The 21,654-nt window shown below is 36.9% G+C and overlaps 1 protein-coding gene across 1 annotated transcript in view; it reads left to right on the forward strand.

Annotated features, from left to right (window-relative positions):
* The first annotated feature begins 9,675 nt into the window (after positions 1-9,675).
* Positions 9,676-21,654, forward strand: part of SGCZ (sarcoglycan zeta) — a 1,089,907-nt gene continuing 1,077,928 nt past the window's right edge. Inside the window, exon 1 of the mRNA XM_034647674.1 lies at positions 9,676-9,931. Coding sequence (XP_034503565.1) covers positions 9,893-9,931 — 39 coding nt within the window. The 5' untranslated portion in view covers positions 9,676-9,892. The remainder of the gene's footprint in view (positions 9,932-21,654) is intronic.

The following is a 21,654-nucleotide window of genomic DNA, read 5'->3' on the forward strand; positions in this document are numbered from 1 at the left end:
GGTCTTATCAGAAGAGGAAATTTGGACACACAAAGAAATGAGGGATGCCCACATACAGAGGAAAGACCTTATGTAGACGAGGAGGATGAACACAGGATAAACCTCTAAAGTGTGGAGGTAAGGCAGCATTGGACCTGAGGGTTCCTCTGGGTAATATCAGGATCTAATCAAGGAACAGTGTCTACACCCAGGGTAAGGTGCCTGTAAAATGTGTCAAGGTTCCTTCATAATTGCTAAGGGTCAGAATGTCTTGGGTGTCTCCACTTCTTCCTCTTTCGGAATAGGCATGATTTCTTATGGTTATCTTGTCCTTCTTGCACTTTTGCATAGGGAATTCTGGAGAAAGTTGATTGTCTTTTAACTCATAGGTGGCTGGGCAATGAGAAAGCACAACTAGAGAAGACTGCACATAACTCAGAGACCCTAGACATTGAGCTAGATAAAGGGTTTGGATGGGTCAGTCTTCTTTGGAAATCAAGTGATGTATTTTTGTGTGTGTTAAAAAAGAGCAAATAGACATTTGGTGACCAAAAGGAGTCACTGTGACAGAAATTGCTCATGCTCATTGGTATCCACATTATCTTTTCCTTTCTTTCTGCAAAATCACACTATATTACACAGCATCCCCTACTGTTAGGTCAGGCCATGTGACTGAGTTTAGGTTGATAGAATGGTACAGGATGTGATATATACCACCTTTAGGTCTATCCCACAAAATCGGCTACTCTCCATTTATTTTCTCTTTGTCTCCTGATGGGTTGAAAGTAATCCAGAGAGGACTTAAGACTCTAGATTTCAGAAGGGACACTAGACTGAGTAATTGTGTGGTGCAGAATTCTTGCCACACTGACCCATATCAGTATGCGATGTGAGCAAGAAATAAAAAAGTAGTAAGCCATTAGGATTTGAGTGTTGCCATAACTAGCATTTTTTATGTTGACTAATCTAGAAGTGTGCTTATGAGTCAACTTGCTGAATCATAGGCTCTATACATGTTCAAGTGTACTAGAAAAATGTCAATTTCCCCAATATCTTTGAACCAATTTATTATCCCATGAGTGCAGTATAAAAGTATTTTAGTGGCTACATCACCTCAACACTTTCTATTGCCAGATTAATTTTTTTTTTTTTTTGCCAATGGAGTAGTAGAAAATAGTATCTATTATGGATTTAACTTGACTTTTCCTGAGTGCTTATGAGGATAGTCTTATGTTTGACTCTTGGTTAACTTCTCTGAGGAGGCACTGGTTTGTATCTTTTATCCATGTTTCCAATGAGTCCTTTGCATTTTTCGTATGCAATATATATATATACACACACACATACATACATCTATATACATATGCATATAGCTATGAGACCTCCATGTGTGTATGTATAGTGTTACATCTATATAATTGCATATATACAGCTATATACATAATTACTCATTTCTTGTTAACTATATGTTTTGTGAATATCTTTTCCTGGTTGTTATATGTTCTTTTATGGCTTATGAATTCAGTCAGTTATTATTTAATCCACTGCTTAATACATGCAGATTATAGGAAAATTTAAAAATCAGAAGCACTTATAATCCCACTTGTAAAGATAAAACTCTTAATAGTTGGTGTATTTTTATTTAGTGAGTACCCGTGAGGGAATGGAAGTATATCGCAGATTTTTAGAACCACAAGGGGCTTTAAAGAAAAATGTACTAACTTTTGAGTTAGTCTTTGTGGTTATGCTCTTTACATGTGTTGTTTTAGTCAACTCACTGTCTTTAAAAAACAGTACAATATAAAGTAGTTATAGCTTTTCTAATAGGAGCTCATTATTTTATAGAGACTCGAGGTTTAAAGAGGTAAAGACTGGTCATAAGGTCACAACTTAATGAGCAGAGAAGCCAAGACTATAATCCATTTCCAGTTTAGTTCTCTTTCTACCACATCCTGCATTAAAAGTTTTTAAAAAGTAAAACATATAACTGTATTTTTCTATACCTGAGATCCTAAAATAGAGGTCAAGAGCTTGTCAAGTCCTGACTATAAACTTAGAACAGGATTATGGCCCTGGGATATGTCTCCTTTATGATTGTCTACACCACATCTTTGAATTTGCATTGTATTATCTCCTACTGATTATATTGTAAAATGATGTTCTCAGGGTCTCACTGTTTCTTAACACTGTGTGATTTCAAGTGTACTGACTTTTAATAATTCATATTCAATACATATTAACTTAAACTTTCATTGTTATAAAGAGTATGTTCAATTCGTGGTCCTAACGCTTATAATATCCCTGAGCCAAACTTTTACCTTACTAATTTTTATATGAAAGATTAAGTTGACAAAAGTTAAGAAGACATGTTCTTCTTTTTATCATAAAAGAAAAATTAAGTATTTTTATATTTACCAGAACGATGGAAATTTTATCTTTGAGTCAATGCTTATGTTACACAGCAGTGAAGGTTGACTGGCATATAATAATAGATAGGTAGTCATTTTTTTGTAATTCAAGTCTATGTCAAATAGAGGCAGAAGTGAAAAAAAATTAGTTCTCTAGTCTCAAAAGTAGTCAGTTCCCAAACTCTTATAAAATACATCTAGAAAATATATCTTTGTGAAATTGGTTTTTAATGAAAATATAGAAAATTCATGTTTTGCTTCCAGATCAGGGAAAAAAAAAACAGGTAGAAAATTAAACTTACAATTTTACCACAGGAAAAAGAACAATGTAATCACAAAGAATTAAGTGGGTGATTTTATAACCAGAGCTACAATTTGCTATATACTGAGACTGCTTCCAAAGTGGATTACTGGGAGAGAAATCTGTAACGATGATGCGTTCTGTCTCTAATGTTCAGACCTTTAATAAACATGTATTTTATTCATATGTGCTTTACAAATCAAAACAAAAATACTTCATCACAGAAAAATTACCCTCTAGATCAAAGAAATTCACATATCCAATTACGTTTTTAAGAAATTTCACCCTTTTCAATGTACATTTCAAAATGCATTTCCTTTGAGAAAGAAGAGCATTTGCAGTCTTTATTACAGACACATTCTAAGGGGCAGCTCTGAAACAAGCCAAATCTTAAAAGCATCCAAAGATGGAGCGACTGCATTCATAGCAGGACGGGTTTAATAGTGAAAAGGAAAAAAGCTCAGGATACCACATTTGGGAAGGAGCGCCTCCCTGCCTAAAAGTTAGTAGGAAACACATGGAATTTTATTTGCAGTTAGGACAAAGATAGGTACTCCTGGGCTTTTAAGAAAATCTTTTGCCATGCTGATGTAAGGCATTAGTCAGGCTGCAGTTTATGGGGAATGTACTCTCAGTTCAGTATGAAGAGTGTATCAGTTTAGTAACAAAATTGTCATGTGTAATTAGGCTTAAAAAATTTCAAAAAAAGGCTCCCTCACTTGGTCCTCTCAATAGTCACAAATGGGCAGAGTATGAAATGAGCCAAGCAGATACAGCGTGCTGCGTGGGCTTCAATGTTGCTGGGGCTGATTAAACAGTTTGTGACCACTGGCTGTAAACATAGTTTGTCATGCAGGATAAATGATTCCAAGGAACTCACAGTTCCATAAACCCTCGCTTTGCCTTCCTCTGCTTTTTTTCTTTTCTTTTCTTTTCTTTTTTTTTTTGAAGCAAGTCATGACAGTCTTAAACACTACAATATGGTACATTTTTTCTTTTCACTTTTCATCCCATGTTCTTGGAGCACTTTGCAGAACTTCATATAAAATAAGAATACTTAACAATGATCAAAGAACAAATGCTCTTCTTAGAACTGTTAAAGTTTTCAAGATACATGACAATAATGTATTTTGGTATTGATAGGAAACTGATTGCCAGCAGGTCCTAGTAAAATTGAAGTTTGGGAACTCTTCGGACTACCCCATCCTTAAAAAATAAGAAATTTCAATTGAAAAACAAGTTTAAATTCCATTATTACTATTTAGGCATAGCATAGTCTTTAGAATTCAATTTTATATCTAAACAATTACTTAAGGTGCATCATCTGAAATTGACTTATTAAATCTAATTTTGTTCACTTAACCTTGGTTTTTATTTTACTGAGTGAAGGATGGGAGAAAAAAGAGACAAAATTTCACATCAACTAATTTTCTAAAAACAACTTACAAACAGCAATCATATCCCAATGAACAGACCAGGGAAACAATTATGTTCTGTTTGATGGTATTATTCTTTGTCATTCTCAGCATGGGAAAATTTCCAAACTAGAAGTTAATTGAGAGTAAGTAGCAATCCAAAGGCAATGTTGATCCTCAATGCACTTTCCCATTAAAAATGATTCTCAATTTACATAGAAACTTTCAAAGGTCAGAAATGGTGAACCCTAAGATTTTAACCACACACCAAATAAAGTACAACTCTGAAGAATTTTTTAAATTGCAACCTTCACCTTCAGACTGGCAATCTTTTACTATTAGAAAAAAAGAAAGCCTTTGCTTCATTATTCATGTTGACTGTATAAGTTGGTTCATTTAAATTCAAGAATTCAATTTTTTAGCAAAATTAATTTCTATGAACTGGCCAGTTACTTACGCAGGAAGAAGGGATAGTAATGGCGTTAAGGAAGGAAATGTCTTGTTTTCACTTTAACTTAAAAATGATCCTTTTTGGATATTACTATTGGTTATACATTTTTAAGTTTAATGAATAAGAATACCTAATTTTTTTAAGCTAACGTTTTGGAAGGAAAGTGACTTTTCTGGAAATATGTTTAATTCCAACGGAAGAACTTTAAACGGTTAAGCCATCACCCTACACACACAGAGTGATAAACCAATAGCATACCAACAACAATACAACCTTTATGAAGTGTCAGTCTTTCAATTTGTTTTACTAGCATCACTCTTAACAAAAAACGGAGAAATCGGAGGCATAGGGCCACAGGTATGGAGGGAGATGAGTAAAATGGTAATTGATCCTAAAAGAAAGGTTTGAATAGCCAGGAGGAACTGAAAGTAGTATTGGCCTTGGATCAACATTGCCTTTGGATTGAAGACATTTGACAACATTTCTTTCCAATTCATGTGCACTCACGTACCTGGGACGTGATGCTCTGATGTGTGCAGGCATGCTTCTCTTTTGTTCTAATTATTACTATATTACAGCATTAACTGCTGTGCATTTGTTGAGAGTTTTAATTCAAATTTTGATCAGGCTGTTATTCTTTTTGTAGATTTGTTAAGTTTCTTTTTCTTACACTCCATAGGAGGGGTAGCATGTGAAGGTTGGTTGTTTTCTAAAACTGCAAACTATAATTATCAATGTTCATGACTCTGAGTGGCAATAAATAGTGGTTTGGGGGATGCTTGTAAAACTGTTAGCACTAATCATAAATCTCTAAATTCTGCAAAGAAGATACTCCATTATCTTTTAGAGACTACTATCATCTACGCTGCACAGAACAGATGTATTCTCATGACCGAGGGAGGAAATTTTAAATCATATGTGGCTAAATAAACATAACTTTAACTAAAAATGTACATTTGCCAATATTTTTCTCCATTAAACCAAAAAAGAGAGGTAGATATGTTCCTAGTTTCACAAGTTTTTGGTAGCTTTAAATTCACATTCTGGCAGGCATGTCTGTGTCCTCTTACTCTTTTCAATCCTTTATTATCTTTTGCTGTCTGGAGTACTGATGCTATTTTTGCTTTTCCTTTCTTTTCTTTTTTGAATAAAATTTGGAGTAGCAGCATGATCTGGGTTGAAGGTGAGCAGAAATTATTTTAATTTCAACATCGATTTTTTAAAACAAAAATATACAGCTGTGCTGTAGTAGAGGTGAGTGATGATTTTGGGGAAGGATATCCTTTTGGTTACATCAAAATGTTAATACATTTAATTTGCTATTCATCTAGTCACACATAAACAATTACATATCTTCTTAATATAAAAATAAAAACAACCTACTATTTTATATTTCCAAATTTTCTAGTACATATTTTTTAAAGCAGCATGGAATGAAAAATAACATTTTTGAGAAATAAACCTTTTCTCTGGCAAATGTTTATTTACATCATATGAATACAAATAGTGATCTTTAGAAACTACTAGGGGCAACTCTATAAGTAATTTATTACTCTATTATAATGAATTATAATACATTACTTATCCCTTTAATAATTTCAGAAAATTGAAATAAAACATGATCTTACTGTGTAGGATGCTAAGAAAATAAAAATAAAAGCATAAAAATGGTTAATTTGTCTAGAGAGTCGGGAGAGGGTAGTATAGAGGCCGACAAAATTGAAAACTCTATAATTGGTTTTAAACATTATATAATGAGTAAAAATATTTTCTACTGGGATAAAAAAAAGTATTCTATAAATTTCCCACTTCTGTAAATTAATTAATATAAAAAAGCTCATAATGGCATTTGCACATTTGCTTTAATAGCTTATGGTAAAGGATGACGTTCATGAGTGTATCCGTGGCTGGATGATCCTGAAATATAACGTCTCATGGCTGGCAGGAGCACACTGCCTTCCCCTGTTTTCGGGTTGTAATTGCTATTTGCACTTTGCCTGTGAATTATACATCTTTGTTAAAACTGAATCTTGCTCCTTTCACATGCCCTGCTATGTACCAGCATGATCTCCTGGAGCAGCCATGGGTAGTTGTCTTCCTCTTGAAATTATGATTCAGGGCATCTAGACAATATTCCTTTCCTCAGTTCACTTCCCAATCCTTCCATTGATGTACTTCAAGTTTATTTAGAGTTACTTCATTTTCTTTTTTTTTTTTTTTTAAAGATTTTATTTCTTTATTCAACAGAGATAGAGACAGCCAGCGAGAGAGGGAACACAAGCAGGGGGAGTGGGAGAGGAAGAAGCAGGCTCATAGTGGAGGAGCCCGATGTGGGGCTCGATCCCGTAATGCCGGGATCACGCCCTGAGCCGAAGGCAGGCGGTTTAACCGCTATGCCACCCAGGCGCCCCTAGAGTTACTTCATTTTCTGACCGTTGTCTCCCATAGTCACGTGTCAGTCGAAGTAGAGTTGAATCCTGATTGCCTTGAAAGGTTATATAAATGTTTCAATAAATCATATTTTTGTGATCAAATTCCATTTTTCGATTTTAGGATTATTCATCCTAATTAATTTGCATGGGAATTCATGAAATAGTAAAATACTTTGAAGTCTCTTGCGCCATAGACATTTAATTAGGCCCAAATTTGGAACTGATTTGGAAATCACTTATTAATTTCTGTAAGTAATATAATGCCAGTCTGGTCAACATTACATGGTGGATATAATTTTGTATTACTAAAGATGAATTAAAGTCATTGTATGTATGACTATATATAACTTTGGAAAAATATGGTTAAACTTAGCCTTTATAATTAAATACTATGTTACCTTTTCTTCCAACCGTAATTTTATGCCATACGAAGAAACTATCTTGAGTCTTCCCTTTCTGGATAGTGTTTAAACATTAATATTTATCTTTCTTGTGCTTTGTTTTCACAATTGCAAATTTTAAAGTTATCTCGAAGATAGTATCACTTTAATATGCTCAAAATAAATTTGCTTTTTATACTCAACTTGCTGAAGTTAGGCAGTAACAGATTGATAGGGAATATCAAATTATTCTATATGGAAGAACTGGAATTTCAAAAAACATGTAATTATGTATATTCATGGTGCATTATTGATAATGTCTAGAAAAGAGGCTTTTTAAGAGTTACACATTTTATATAAGTTCATTTCCTCTTAACCTGGAGCCTTATTATCTTTCAGCATGCATCATGTAAAATGAACGTGGAAAATTTATTCCGAGAAGTTTATGTTCAGCTCCCCTAATGATTTTAACCTTGAAAGCTGTAAGCACAAGTCAAAGTGTGAGAGAAAGGTAGCATTGACATTCTTGTGGTTTAGAATAAGCTTAAACTAAACAACTGCATGCTTAATCATAAAGCCAAGAGCAGCACTTGGTTTAGCTGCAGACTTGGAGGGGGAAAAATTGGTATTTGCTTGTTGAGTGGGGAGGAAGTCATGGAGGTGTTTAGATATTAGAATAGTAACCGTAAAAGATTCTTCCCACCCATATTTATCTGTTCCAGGCAATTTGTGTGCTTCTGTGCTAGACCCTTAGGACATATTGTTGAATAAGAAAGATAAAGCTTGCCCACCAGAGCTTATAGTCTACTGGAAGAGTCAGACAGACAAACAGATAACAAATGCACACACTAAATAATGATAAATTGAAGTGACAGCTATGAAGAGAGGATAGAGGAGGGGGGAGTATCTGAGCGACTCATTTGAAGAAAGTCCTCTCTCCAGAGGTGACTTGAGTCTGACACATGAGGGTTAAACTTGCAAAGAGGGAGAGAGAGCTGTCCTGACTGAGGAAGGACAGCAGGAGTTAAAGAGCCCCTGGCAGAAGAAATGGCAGGTGGAGGCAGACCACGTGGCTGAAGCAGAGCCAGAGAGGGAGACGAGGACTGAATTAGAGAAGGAGGCCAGGGGACTAGATGATGCATATACTTAAATTAAAAAAAATTTTTTTTTTTAAACAAAGGTAATTATTTATTCGGCCCTTTTTCTGAATCCAAAAACGTTTTTAAGTCTCACTAGTTTATGGACCATAATAAAACATTAGGAGAATGTTTAAATCCCTTCAAAAGTCAAGCTTTTACACTAAAAGACATTTAAATGAAAAAAAAAAAAATGAGGCCTGACGCCAAATCTACACCCTACGAGTTAAGTGTACTGACCTCTCAGCATCTATTTAAAGAATAATTTTCCAGTAAAGGATTGCTTATGGTAAGAAGCATCAGCAGGAGAAATTTTCTTTATTACTATTTGTCACTTTCTTTAAAAGTCTTTCTCAAGCTCCCTGACACTGAAAGCAGCAGAGATGTAAAGTGAATACATGTGAATACACGTGTGTGATCCACACATGCGTGTTCCTTCCAGATCTACAGGAACGAGATGAGGCAACGTGTGAAATGAATTAAAATGCTTGTCACCTACAGGATTCAGGGCAGCGGGCAGTCTTTAAGACCCAGCAGCACAGTATTTGTCTGGAGAGGAAATGTTGCTTTTTGACAGATGAGAGAAATCCCCTTAGTGCTGGCTGTGGGAAGAGAGAAGTGAAGTCAGTCACCTGGTGGCGAAGGCCAGTAAAACAGCAAAGCAGGAGGAAAATTTTTCTCTCCCTCTCTGGCTTTCTCTCTCTCCCTCTTTTCTCTCTGTAGAATCCACCTCTTATTCTCTCAACTCTTTTTAGCATAACCTTCAAAGGAGATTGTTCCCTTTAGACTTTATTATCTTCTTTTCCCCGTTGAGAGAATACCTCTTAGCTGCAAGACATTTTTAAGTCTATGCAGGACTTCGGGGATTTGGTTATCTTGCCAGGGAAATTGATCATTGCCAGTGCTTGGGACTCAGTGTGCTAAATTAGCTACCAGAGTAAGCCTGACGGAGGAAGGCTTTTATCATATACTCTTCAGTTTGAACACATTTGCTTGAAATTTGCCGCATGATGCTGTCCAGGGAAGCAGCTTTTTTTCTTGGGATGCAGCAATTTGCTGGTTTCTAAGCTTATTGCAGAAGAAGAAATAATCTTAAATAGAGTGGATCTTCCCCCCCTCCTGCTTGATTCGACTGAGCTGTGTTGCACCGCGGTAAAGATCACCTGTCACTAAATCTTTCAGGAAGTAAAACAAACTGAATTATAATTATTATTTATTTATTTTTATTATTTTTAACCGGTGGAGGCGGCGTGATCACGGAGAATGAGACTGAGAGAAGCTGCCAGGGCTTGGAGGAGGATAAAGCTGAGTTTAGGCTGGAAACTAAAAGACTAGATTGTTTTTTGGTTCAACTTGCCCGGTTTCTCTCCACTTCCTTTAGTTTCGCTCCATGGACAGATCAACAAACCTGGACATTGAGGAGCTAAAGGTACGTGATCCTCCGGGCGGGCGTCGGTCCTGCTTTCTCGCGCTCGTCTGCTCTCTTGCTCTCCTCTGTTTTCCGCTGCCTCTTCTTGCACTGCTAGAATAGTTGGTGGCCCCGTGGGACGGCGAGTGGGCATTTGGGGTGCAGCGTACCCGGGCGCAGACGCCCCTCCTAGGGCCGAGGACATGAAGGGCGGCTTTCTGGGGCTCAGCTTGCACTCTTGGGCTGGGCTCCCTGCCTGCCTCCCGCTCCCGACCACAGTCGCCCAGTCCTCCTTCTGGTGAGTTGCAGCAGCACTCTGGGTGCAAGACCGGGCGCCGAGTGCTCGTTAGCCTCACCGGGGAAGCGGCGGCAGCAGTCTCTGCCCGCTGTCGCCTGGCTGCCCGGCAAAGTTGCCCGAGCTGCGCCGCCACTTTGCCTCCTCTAACCCCCTCCCGCCCACCTGCCGGGGAACAGCCTGTTTCCACTCGGAGATGCCGGGTACTGAGGCGTCGGTGGCCAGGGCTTGCTTTCATTCCAACACTTACTGAAACCCTTTTCTCCCACGACCACTAAGGCGGTCTCAGCCACAGTTGCACTGCCCCGGGCGCGAACTCGTGCTCTGTGGGGGGACTGGAGAGGTTCTCCGGCTGCCCCGGCTACGCCAGCGCAATGACCGCGCCTGCCGCAGGCGCCCGGCTCGGAGCGGGTTTGGGGAGTGGGGAGGAGGGAGGTGGCACCTGCCGTGGCTCAGGGTGTCCCTCCCCCGCTGTGGAGCCGAGTACTGTCCCGGACCCGAGCCGCACCCCCACCGACCCGCGGTTTAGCGCAGGACCCTCTCCGCACCTGCTCCTCCCTCCCGGATTCCCAGCTTGGCCTCGAGGGCAAGGCTGGCAGGGGCATCCGGCTGACAGTTTGCCCCTCTGCCCGTGGGCATCTCTGCCTGCAGTGCCGTTTTAAAAAGACAAAAAAAAAAAAAAACACACACAAAATCCCACAACCCCCCCCCAAAAAAAACCAAAAACCAAAAAAAAAAAAACCTTAAAAAAACCAACAAACTACAAAATAATTTAAATGTCCCGCTCACTATAGTTGGAAAAGCGGGAAAGGGGGCGAAGCTGGGAGCATCTTTTCTTTTTATTCTCCACGCTTTTTTACCCCCACGCATTTTCTATACTAGACTGTATTGCTTCAGAGGGATATTTTATTTTATTTTATTTTTTTACTAGAGATTCACTTCCAATGGACTTAGTTCAGGTGAGGACTTTAGACACTCCTACCCGCTGGGGAAACTTGACTGGTAGAGGTTTGCTTGGAAATGTCATGGCTAATGGATTTGCCCTGTAAGAAGAGAGGGCTGGAGAAATCCCCTGTAGAGGGCAAAAAGCTGTCAGCAGCCCACTGTCTGCCCTGGCCACGGAGCACGCCCAGCCAGGAGCCCAGGTCTCCGGGAGTGTGGACTCCATATCTTCTGGTGCTCCAAATTGCATAGAAGGGAAAGGAAGGAGGGACAGAAACGTGGCTGCGCTTTGTGGAATCTGCCCAGCCACAGACTGTAGATGAAGACTGAGTGGGGCTGGATGGTCAGAACTTAGACATCACTTCATTTAAGACTTTGGTTTTGTTGAAAAGAAGTGAAGTAGGGAGAAGGCATATTTGCTGCTCCAGTTAAAGTTGGGGAACAACAAGTTTCTGGGGCAGGGCCAAGGTCACAGTCAGTAGCCTATCACCTAGAAGAGAGCTCTGCTATTATTTCTGTATTAGACCAAGAGAGAATACATTGCCTTTGTGTTTGAAAAGATGCCTTGCAGCTTTTTCCAAGTATCCCAGTCTTTTGAGAGAGGGGGAGGCTTTGAGATGCAAAAGAAAGCATATGAACGTTTATAATGTGCATCTCATGCAGATGCAGAGTCATCCAGATTTATTATTATTATTATTATTATTATTATTATTTTAGATATTGGGTATGGCACAGAGGGAAGCTTTTTCTTATGAGAAATGGGAGGGAAAATGGTTTGGGGTAATCATTTCCCCTGATACCCCATTAGTGTTATACTAGCTTAGCCCCTGCCCCCTCCCCGAATCTTGGCACCACTAAATTGTTGTTTAAATTAGCCAAGGAGAAAACCTACTCTGGAAGCTTCTGTCTAGTTTAGTAGAAGATCCCAGTTAACCTCAAAACTACTACACATGAACTCAGATTCTCACAGCCGGAGTGTGATACACTTTGCAGCTAAGCAGCATAGGGTAGAAAATGGAAGAGCTTGGGTGGGAGGAGACTGGGAAGAAGTGAAGGCATATTCAAGGCAAAGATCTGTTGAGGTTGCTGAACAATTATGTCAGGGACAAGCCACTGTTGGGAGTCACAACTAGGAAGAGAGGAAATGTACTCAAGCCTTACTCGAAAATGTTTGAGACCCTCCAGTTTGGGTGTAAATTTGTGTTGTCAGGTTTGACTACGCTTCTGGAACATGGACGCTTTGAAACACATTCGGGAATATAAACACTTGCTAGAGATGGCTGTACTACATGTCAAATAACTTGTCTGGATTCCCTCTTACCAGCAGAATCCATTGGCTTGGGTTTTCTAGAGAGTTCCAGTTGAAGTTATTTTCTGGTGTCTTCTTACTGAAGGAGACCTCCATGGTGGTCAGTGGACAAAGGAGAGATAAAAGCTGGGGGTACTTATTTTTTTACATTATCTGCATGTTGACTTTCCTTACTGTGGTCCAAGGATGCTTATGTTAAGGCACATCCGTATGAAAACTTTACTTTCTGCGATGCTTTAAATACATGAAAAGAAAAACAATGTTTGCTGGGAATTGATAAATAATGTGTATAATATTATGAAAATACCATTTAACTTAGTTTTAAATCACTAGTGCTATTATTAGGTGAAACTGCTTCCCTCAAATTTTAAGAAAGGAAGATTTTCCTATTTTTTTAATCTTTTTTTGTGGTAAACCTTATTTTCCCCTTATGAGGTTTTAACAAAAGTATATTTTTTGCTATGCTCTATGTGTGGACATTGATTTTTTTATATGCTGTTCAGTAAACAGTGTCGTCTTTTGCAAGTTTTTAAACTGAAGATAAACTCCAATAATTAGGTGTCATGCCATTGGTGTCATTATCATAAAACTAAATATAATATGCACATTAAAAGATATACTGGTGGAAAAGTAAAATATAGTTGTGTGTATAAAACTTGCTAATGGAGGTGAGGATGTATCATATTCAATCCTGCACACAAGCTCCTGATGAAACAGATCAGTGTTGAAAAGGTAGAGAGTTCTCATCCAAAAAGACTTTTGGTCTGTTCTTTTCCCTTTGATCTCTATCTGTTTCTCCAATAAATGTATAAACTTTACTTTGGATTTTGCCCTGGTGTTTGTTTTAAAGAAGAAACAACATCAAACAACCCAAAATATGGGTTACTGCTTTGGAAATGTGGGTGTTAATGAATATTGATATTCGAGAAATCACCTTCTTTCCTGGAATATCTCTGAGTTAGAGAGGACTTTTCATAATTGATATTTAAGATAGTAGCTTTGGCTTTTATGTTAGCTCTGTCGTTGCCCTCTTTTAAAGAACATATGTTATGCACTAGTAATTTTTGGAGCTGACACTTATAAATTTGCTTTTCATAGTGTTTATAAGAAATATTAGGTTGCATAAATGGCTACGTTTAATACATAAGACTTTGGTGATTCTTTTACTCAGCTTTTGAAATAGGAGTTTTAAGAAATTATGTTTTCAGATGCTAAGAAAACATTTGTAGATAATTGTATTTGCTTTGTGATCAAAAACATAAAACACATCAGGAGTACAGTATCATTTTTGCAGTCTTATTTGATCCCAGCTTTAATTTATTTATTTGTCAGGACCGTTCCTTTAATGGGATGACTGGCTAGAAGTTAAAATGAAATTTTTCCATTGCTTGCAGAGTATAAACAGTATGCTTCCAGAATATTTTCTTAATTATCATTTTACAAGGTGCAAAAATTATAAACTGCATAGTTAATCTTGAGATGCATAAAACAACTTTTCAATAAATATAATTGTACTTGTTTGAGTTAATTAAATGTGGTCCAGTCACTGTTACTTAATTTTATCTCCTTAATTTAAATAAAATTTCATTTACCAAGAACTTGAAACTTGCCCTAGATAGGCCAGGAAAAAGCTTCCCTGAATAATACAATTAGATCATTAAGAAAGTATTACATGGGTGAGAAATGATAATCTAGCAAAAAAGAGAAATGCAGAGGTGTTTAAACAAGGGGTTGACATAAAAATGCTGAGGTCTTAAACCAAGTCTCATAGTACATTAGTCTACAATTTCCATCAAATAAGAGAGTTGGGACTTGGAAGAATTCTAAAAATGTTTTTTTGTTTCATCAATAAGACACTCAGCTCAGGAAAGTCAGGGTTGCTGCAGTGTAGGAGGCTTTGTGATGAGTGTAAGTAGGTGTTTTTTCCTTTTTTTTTAAGTTAGTCATTCCATAGTGAAAAATAGTACTCTTTAACAAATGTCATATTTTTAGCAACCTGCTTTATATATTCATTTCTTGGCTTAGAATTAGGAAACATTTGTGACTATTGAATTATTTGACCTCTTTCACATCTAAAGCAATTACAATTGTCTCCATCCAGGGCTAGTCCCATTTCTCCTTTGGTAACAGAAACTAGTCATGAAGATTCAGAAAGAGTTAATCTTGATGTCCTCATATTCAGAATATGGACTTGTTTCATTGAAGTTGAAATAAACTTCCAGTAACAGTAATGAAACATTCTTTTTTTTTTTTTTTTATAAAATCAGGAGGAATGAGGGAACATTTTTGATGTGAGTGGAAAGAGAATTAAGAAAAATCAACAATTTTGTTTAAAATTGGAGGGCAGTTGTGTAAATGACTATTTCTGAAATCTTCGGGGGCCTGCTGTCATCACTCAGCATATATTCCAAGTCTTCGTACTGGCTATTACAGCTTTGCTGATCTTCAGACTTTACCAATTGAGAATACATCAAATTTTGAAGGTCCAGGACAAAAGAATATTTTAGGATTTATGGACTCAAAATCATAGCTACACAAGATGGCTTAATGCTGTAAGACAATAATTCAGCATGTATCTTTGGGGGCATTCCTTTTATATAATATTTAGTGAGGTTTTTCTCATCCTGTATTGGAATTTCAGCTAAAATAGAATTTGGCAGAGATTACAACTTTAAGTTAGTAAGGAAAATGACCATGTATTTTTATTTTTATTTTATTTTTATATAATGTATTATTTATTTCAGGGCTACAGGTCTGTGATTGATCAGTTTTACACAATTCATAGCACTCACCAAAGCACATACCCTCCCCAATGTCCATCACCAAGCCACCCCATTCCTTCCCACCCCTCTCCCCTCCAGCAACCCTCAGTTTGTTTCCTGAGATTAAGAGTCTCTTCTGGTTTGTCTCCCTCTCTGGTTTCTTCTTGTTTCATTTTTTCCTCTCTTCCCCTATGACCATGTATTTTTGTTTGAATGTATGTGAGATGTTTGAGGATAGGCATTTAGATAGGTAAATGAATAAATGTCAACATAGAAGTTTATAAGTTGTTGAGAATTTTGTTGATTTATTGAGAATTTGTGATAAAATTCTAGCTTCTAAATCTCTATATGACTAAAAGTGAGCTATCTCATTTTATATAGATGTAGATATTAATATGTTACATCTACATTTTTATTTTACTTTAAATCATTTCTTTTTCTTTGCAAATTTACAGAAACATGTGGTGATCTTACATCCTTAATGAAACTTTACTAGAGACTTGTAGGCCAACCCCAGAACGAGCAAATTAAAGGATTACCATCCCTCCAGGAGACTTGCAGACTCCCATCCTAACAATTAAAAATTGTGACAAATGCCTTGAGAGTTTTCTTGACACTCCTAAATGATATTTTTATAGATTGAAAAATACTGTAAGCCCCCATCAGGTTTTAGAACATTTATACTGCTCTGCTGGTATTAAATACGTTTTCTAGAGTGTTCTACACCGACTTGACATCAGAGACCTTTAAAAATAAAGGATTTTACTATCCAGCCAAAAAGGCTTTAATTGCCATATCAGTGTCCATTTGTGAAATAAGAGCTAAAACTTCAGCCTTGGGTATTCATTAAAGCAATCACCCCACACCAAAATGGAGTTTACCAGCAGTTAGAAGTCAGAGGCACCCCAAAGTACTTAAAACTCTCACTCCACATCCACCAGCCCAGAGCCTTTAAAGTCATTGATTTGTGTGGTGGAAAGGGCATTCATCTGGTTCAGGGAAGACTTACAAGTCCTTGTTCAAACCCTGGCTTGGCCATCAGCCAGAGTTTGTGTCACGGTCCTTCTTCCCCTCAAGCTTCTTGGGTGATGGTGATGTTTCTAAGTGGAAACAATCTCCTTATACTTTTTGCTGTAGTCATTTTTAGCCATAGTTGAAAGATTTGTTCAAACAACATCTTTGTAATATCTAATACCAATAAAAGGGGAGCAGCTCTGGTTCAAGAGAGATTGGAGGCTCTCTGCAAGTCTTGGCCCCTGCTGTTGACCCTGGGACGCTGACCCCAGAACTGTAAGACTGGGGAACACAGGGTAAAAACCTCAGGACCTCTGAGGATCCTGCCGGTCTCAGAGTCTAGAGCTCTGAGTATTTGTTTCAGAATGCCATTTTTGTGCCGTCCTGGAAGAAAATCCTTTTCAAATTGGTAAATAAAGTTAATATTAGCTCTTTTTATTCCCCAAAGACTTCCTTGTTTGAATGTCATTGTAAGTCTGTCTGCTGAGTATTGTATTCTTATTTTATAGATGACAAAATGGCGACAGAAAAATCAAGTGAAATGTTGACGACCACATGATTAATAAATTAATAAATATTGAGATGTTTGTATAACTGAGTTTTACTCTTTTTCCTTCATCCTCCCCCATTCACTGGGAACTGATCAAGGGCTCACTCACTAAAGTTCCTCAGCTTCCCTTCTAATATCCTCAACTACACACAGTGAGTGCCAAACTCAGAGATAAGAAGTCCCCATCACTTAAGAACTTAAGTCTGTGCCCTTCATTTCTAAATCCTATGCTCTTTTTTAGAGGCCACAGTTCCAGGAAGTTCATAGAACTTCTGATCGTAGAAATTTCTCACTGAATTTCTTTAATATTCTTGTTTCAAATAAAAGTGGTGGTATTTTACCTACAGTCATAGTATTTACTCCTGTTGCAGAATTATTGTTCACAGGCCATATTTATTTTTACTACTCTGCTTTTCCTAATCATTTACTTTGGGCCAGATTACTGATGGTTGGTGTTTGTGAATAAAGCCTATAAGAAAGTGATAAATAAATCACAGATGGAGACCACTGGATAAGAGTTTCATAACCTTGTACCAGTCTTTCAAAATAAACTCTCTATATTTTGTCCAAGTCTGCTCGTCTTCTTCATTATTCTGCCTCTCAGGTCACTGCAAATAATGTTCATTTTGCTAGGACTGTACATTGGATTTAACCTCTAGTGTTGCTTTGGCATTCCAGCTTGATATACATTTAGTATTAATCATAAAATTTAAAAATCCATCTGAGTGATTATACTGACACTAAAATTATTAAGTCTTTAGATTTTATGGTATCTCAGAAATCTGGAAATAAATACCAGGTGATTTAATCCAAAATAAAACTAAAGTTCTTAATGGCAGTCTTTGCGACTTAACAGAAATTGTTATTGCAGTGTAAAACTGGCTGTAAATCTTGATATGCTTTTTTCATATCATTTTTTCCAGATCATATTTATACCAGGAATCACAAATGAAGATATATGGTTAACTCAGTATAATTTTGGAAGGATGTTTCTTTTATATTCGTAGGAGGGTCACTATTGAATAATACCTTTTTTTGAGGAATGCTTTACCAAACCTTGGCAAGTCAACATTTAACGGTCTGACTAGAGGGGGTGATTTATCTGATAACACATATTTTCTGCCTAAGAACCATCATTTTCTTAGATCTCTTTCATCATCAGAACTAGATTTTGTCATTCTTCTGGAGACCATTTTCTTCAAAGACACATAGTTTCTTTATTCACCAGAGTGAGTGTTGAAGTAACTTGGAGAAAAGGATGCAACCAAGCTGCTTTGCGCTTTGGCTTCTGCGTGGTGGATCAGGCTGACTTACGCGGCCGCTGCCTTACACATTCACACCTGCTTTGTTGGCGTCTCAGCTGAATTATTAACAGCTGCAAGCCACAAGCATTCTGGGTTACTCCTAAATAGTTAAAAATGCAAACCTTAAATCTCTGAGAGCCAAGAGCTTACTATATTCCTCTTTGCTGGAGGCAGGTAATGCTTCAGTTGCTAACCCACACATTATCACTGTCTAACTTCTTTTCATATTGGTTTTTAAACTTCCATCTTTCTTTAGAATGGTTGGAAAAATAAATACAATCTACCTGAGATAAAAGAGCCTTTGATTCTTTCTTGGGTAGAAAAAACAATTCAGCTTGCCATGAGCAAGAGCATTTTAGTGAAACATGATATAATAAATCAGTGTCACAAATGGGGAAAATACTGTTATCATGGTGATTCCACAAGTCTGTATCTATTCAGAGTATTTGAGGGATTTTAAAATCCAAATAAGGAGGAGTAGCTAACCAACTCAAGGAGAGAAATTGCTTACCTAAAGTGTTATTGAATTATATTCTAGGTTTCCACCTCCCTCTCAACATGAGACTCAAGAGAGGGCAGTTCTTTCTAGTCTGAGTACCAGAATCAGTTATACAGCTAAGCACCTGCTTGGTATTTAATCTTAGGAACCTTTTCATGATAAAACTGATTGTATTTCCCCTTTTGCCTTAGTTGCTAAAAAGCTTAGAGGCAGATTTGTGGCCCATCTCTAACAAGTATACTTGTGTCTTAACCCAATTCCTGGCCTCATAGTACTTTTTTTTCTTCACTCTTAAATACTTTCACAAGGGATTACTGGTTATAAATGCATATATACTTAACGGTTATTAAGACCTTTTGCAGAGACTCAAGTATTTTCATAATGTTTCAGTGGTCATGCTGCAATATTTAGCATCTCTTCTGAACAGCTTATACCTCAGTATGCATTTTACTTTACTTTGTCAGCAGATACAGAGTTTAGAAGGTTTGAATTTTGCTGTCTGTGTCCAGTTATGTCGTGTGCAAGACTTCCATCGTATGGTAATTTTTGACCCTGCTTGCCACAGAATAAAAGCCACCGACTCTGGGAGTGAAAGACTGTGATCTAGCACTGATGTTATCAGAACTTGTACATGTTCTAAGATAACTGGTGTTAAATTATTGTTATTATGTTTTGTTTTCAAATTTGGCATTTGGGGAGAATGCACACCTGCACTTCTAAATCTCTGCATTTCTAATGCCTAGTACTTTTGTCTGGGCTGGAGACATTATTTAAGAAAAGTTAAAATAAATGAGCTCATCTTAGCATCTTGCTTAATTTCCTTCAGACCCACTTTTTAAAATTGATGTTTTGATCAGTTGATGGCTCCAGGAAGCAGAGGCTGTTTAGACTTTCGGATGTTTTATTTCATTTCATCAAGTTTCTTGAAGTTCATGCTGGAGTCATGGCCCAAAGAAGAAGCAGTTCACGATGGTGTCCTGTCTTAATAATAAAGGCCCTTGTTATTAAGCATTCCTAGGAGAAATTATAAGTATTTAATAATTATGGATGTGAAATATACAGCAAAAATAGCTTAAACATATTTTTGGCGTGTGGTATGTGTAATTGAGGATCTTTCATTTGCTTCTGAGCCCAGTTACTATACAAATCTTTCATTTTGTAAATATGAGTATGTTATTACATATATATTTATTTTACTTATTTTCTAAACCATGAGTAGCTTTTAATACATAGTAAACAAAAACACAACTGACTTTAAAGTGCTTAACATTTGCAATTAGCAATGTTTTTGTTTGTTTCTTTTAGTATGTTTCATATTTACATATGTGAAGTGGATTTCAGAAACTTTTAGAAAAATATCATTCATTAATACTAAAAATTTAATATTGGATGCAATATTATGCTCTCTCAAATGATTAAATAGTTAATGCTATACTTCAACTTGATTTCATAGACTTGCATAATTGTTCAAATTATCTGCGAATATGCTCAGAGGGTAATTTTTTGGTTTTCTCTGCCTCAGTTTGTGAGATTTAGTGAGATGCACTACCCACCTCATTTTAAGCTCTGTGCATAAAGTTGTAGAACTATACTTTAATGTTTTCCAGCATGCACAGTGTAATCAAAATACCAAAGACCGAAATCTTATTTTTTCTATTTTTTTGTTTTATGCCATATAATATTGGAGTACAAATGAATATGGATAACAAGAAGAAACATCAAATAAAATTTGGGAAAATTAATCTAAAGCTTCATTAGAAAAGAAAGAATGAATCCAAGTAAACACAAAAATACACAGAATTAATATTGTGTTCCCATCCCAAAAGAACATTTGACTTAAATGATATTCTGTCCTTCTCTTTAAATAATCCAGTATCTAAATGTTACATTATGAGACCTGTGATTCACTATGATATTGGTGGATATAAACATTATAGCTCTTTGGTATATACATTATTGAATTCTTGGCAAGAGTGATACTTTTTAATATTTTCAATGTTTTAAGTGTAACGTAAGAACTTTCACCTATTTGATTTTTCACTCCCAGACTCTTTTAATAGCTCCCTTGTGTATGCATTCTCCAAAGTTTCTGTTCCCTGAGATTTTGTCCTATGGTATATTTTCATTCTCTCTTTCTACATACTTCCTAGATAGTCTCATATACTCATAGCTTCTATTTTGTATTTACAAGGTGATGGTGTATGGTAATCACACAGTCCCAAGTCCTTCCCTTCATACCTTTTGTTAAAGTCCTAGATCAAGGTCTCATCTCTGATCTGAATTTTTGTCAAATATTCTCTTTTATTCCACACGTACACATGTATTTCTTGCAGTGGCGCTGGCCATACCATGGTGAATTCTAATGTGATGTTGCAGTTGTGGCCACAGAGCTGGGGGTGGGCTTGGAATCACTGTGAAGAGATTTATATATTCTCTTTCCTATTCTTAGCAAGTCATCTCACAGTAATTTGGGAAATACTGGAAACTAGGGCACCAAGCTAACCCTGATACTGGATGGAGAGGGATTTAGAGATTTCTAGAACTGCCTATGGTTACCATCAAAACTAAAGAAAAGATGATTTCTAAAAGCTAGGCCTGATAGTATCCAAGAAGTAACTATGACTAAACTGTTCAGACTGGGGGAAAAGGAGACCACACATTATTTGGAGATAATAATGATAAATTTTATTTTTTTCCTCAGTGAAACTGTTGCATACACTGCCCCAGAACCATGAACTATGTGTCACAATTTCCTTAGCTGATTTTTCTGTGTTTTTGACAGTTTGGTCAGATTTTTTATAGTCAGATATATTATCTGCCTCTGCCTTTGACAGCTCTGTCTCCGTGAGGTGGCCCAAGGAGTAAGCCACTTAACTAGGTAGAGAGAAGACCTGAAGGAATCTCAGTAGAGATAGGCCAATGTGTATTCTGAAATGAACATTATAGCTAATGGATTTGGTTTATTAGTGACCTGTAAATCTCACGCTGTTGGATAGATGGGTTTGTAATTATTTTATCCTTGTTATGCTTAGTTCTTCAGTAAAGGTTAATCATAATAGATGTGTTTTA

This window comes from Ailuropoda melanoleuca, chromosome 18 (genome assembly GCF_002007445.2).
Source record: "Ailuropoda melanoleuca isolate Jingjing chromosome 18, ASM200744v2, whole genome shotgun sequence".
NCBI classification, from domain to species: Eukaryota; Metazoa; Chordata; class Mammalia; order Carnivora; family Ursidae; genus Ailuropoda; species Ailuropoda melanoleuca.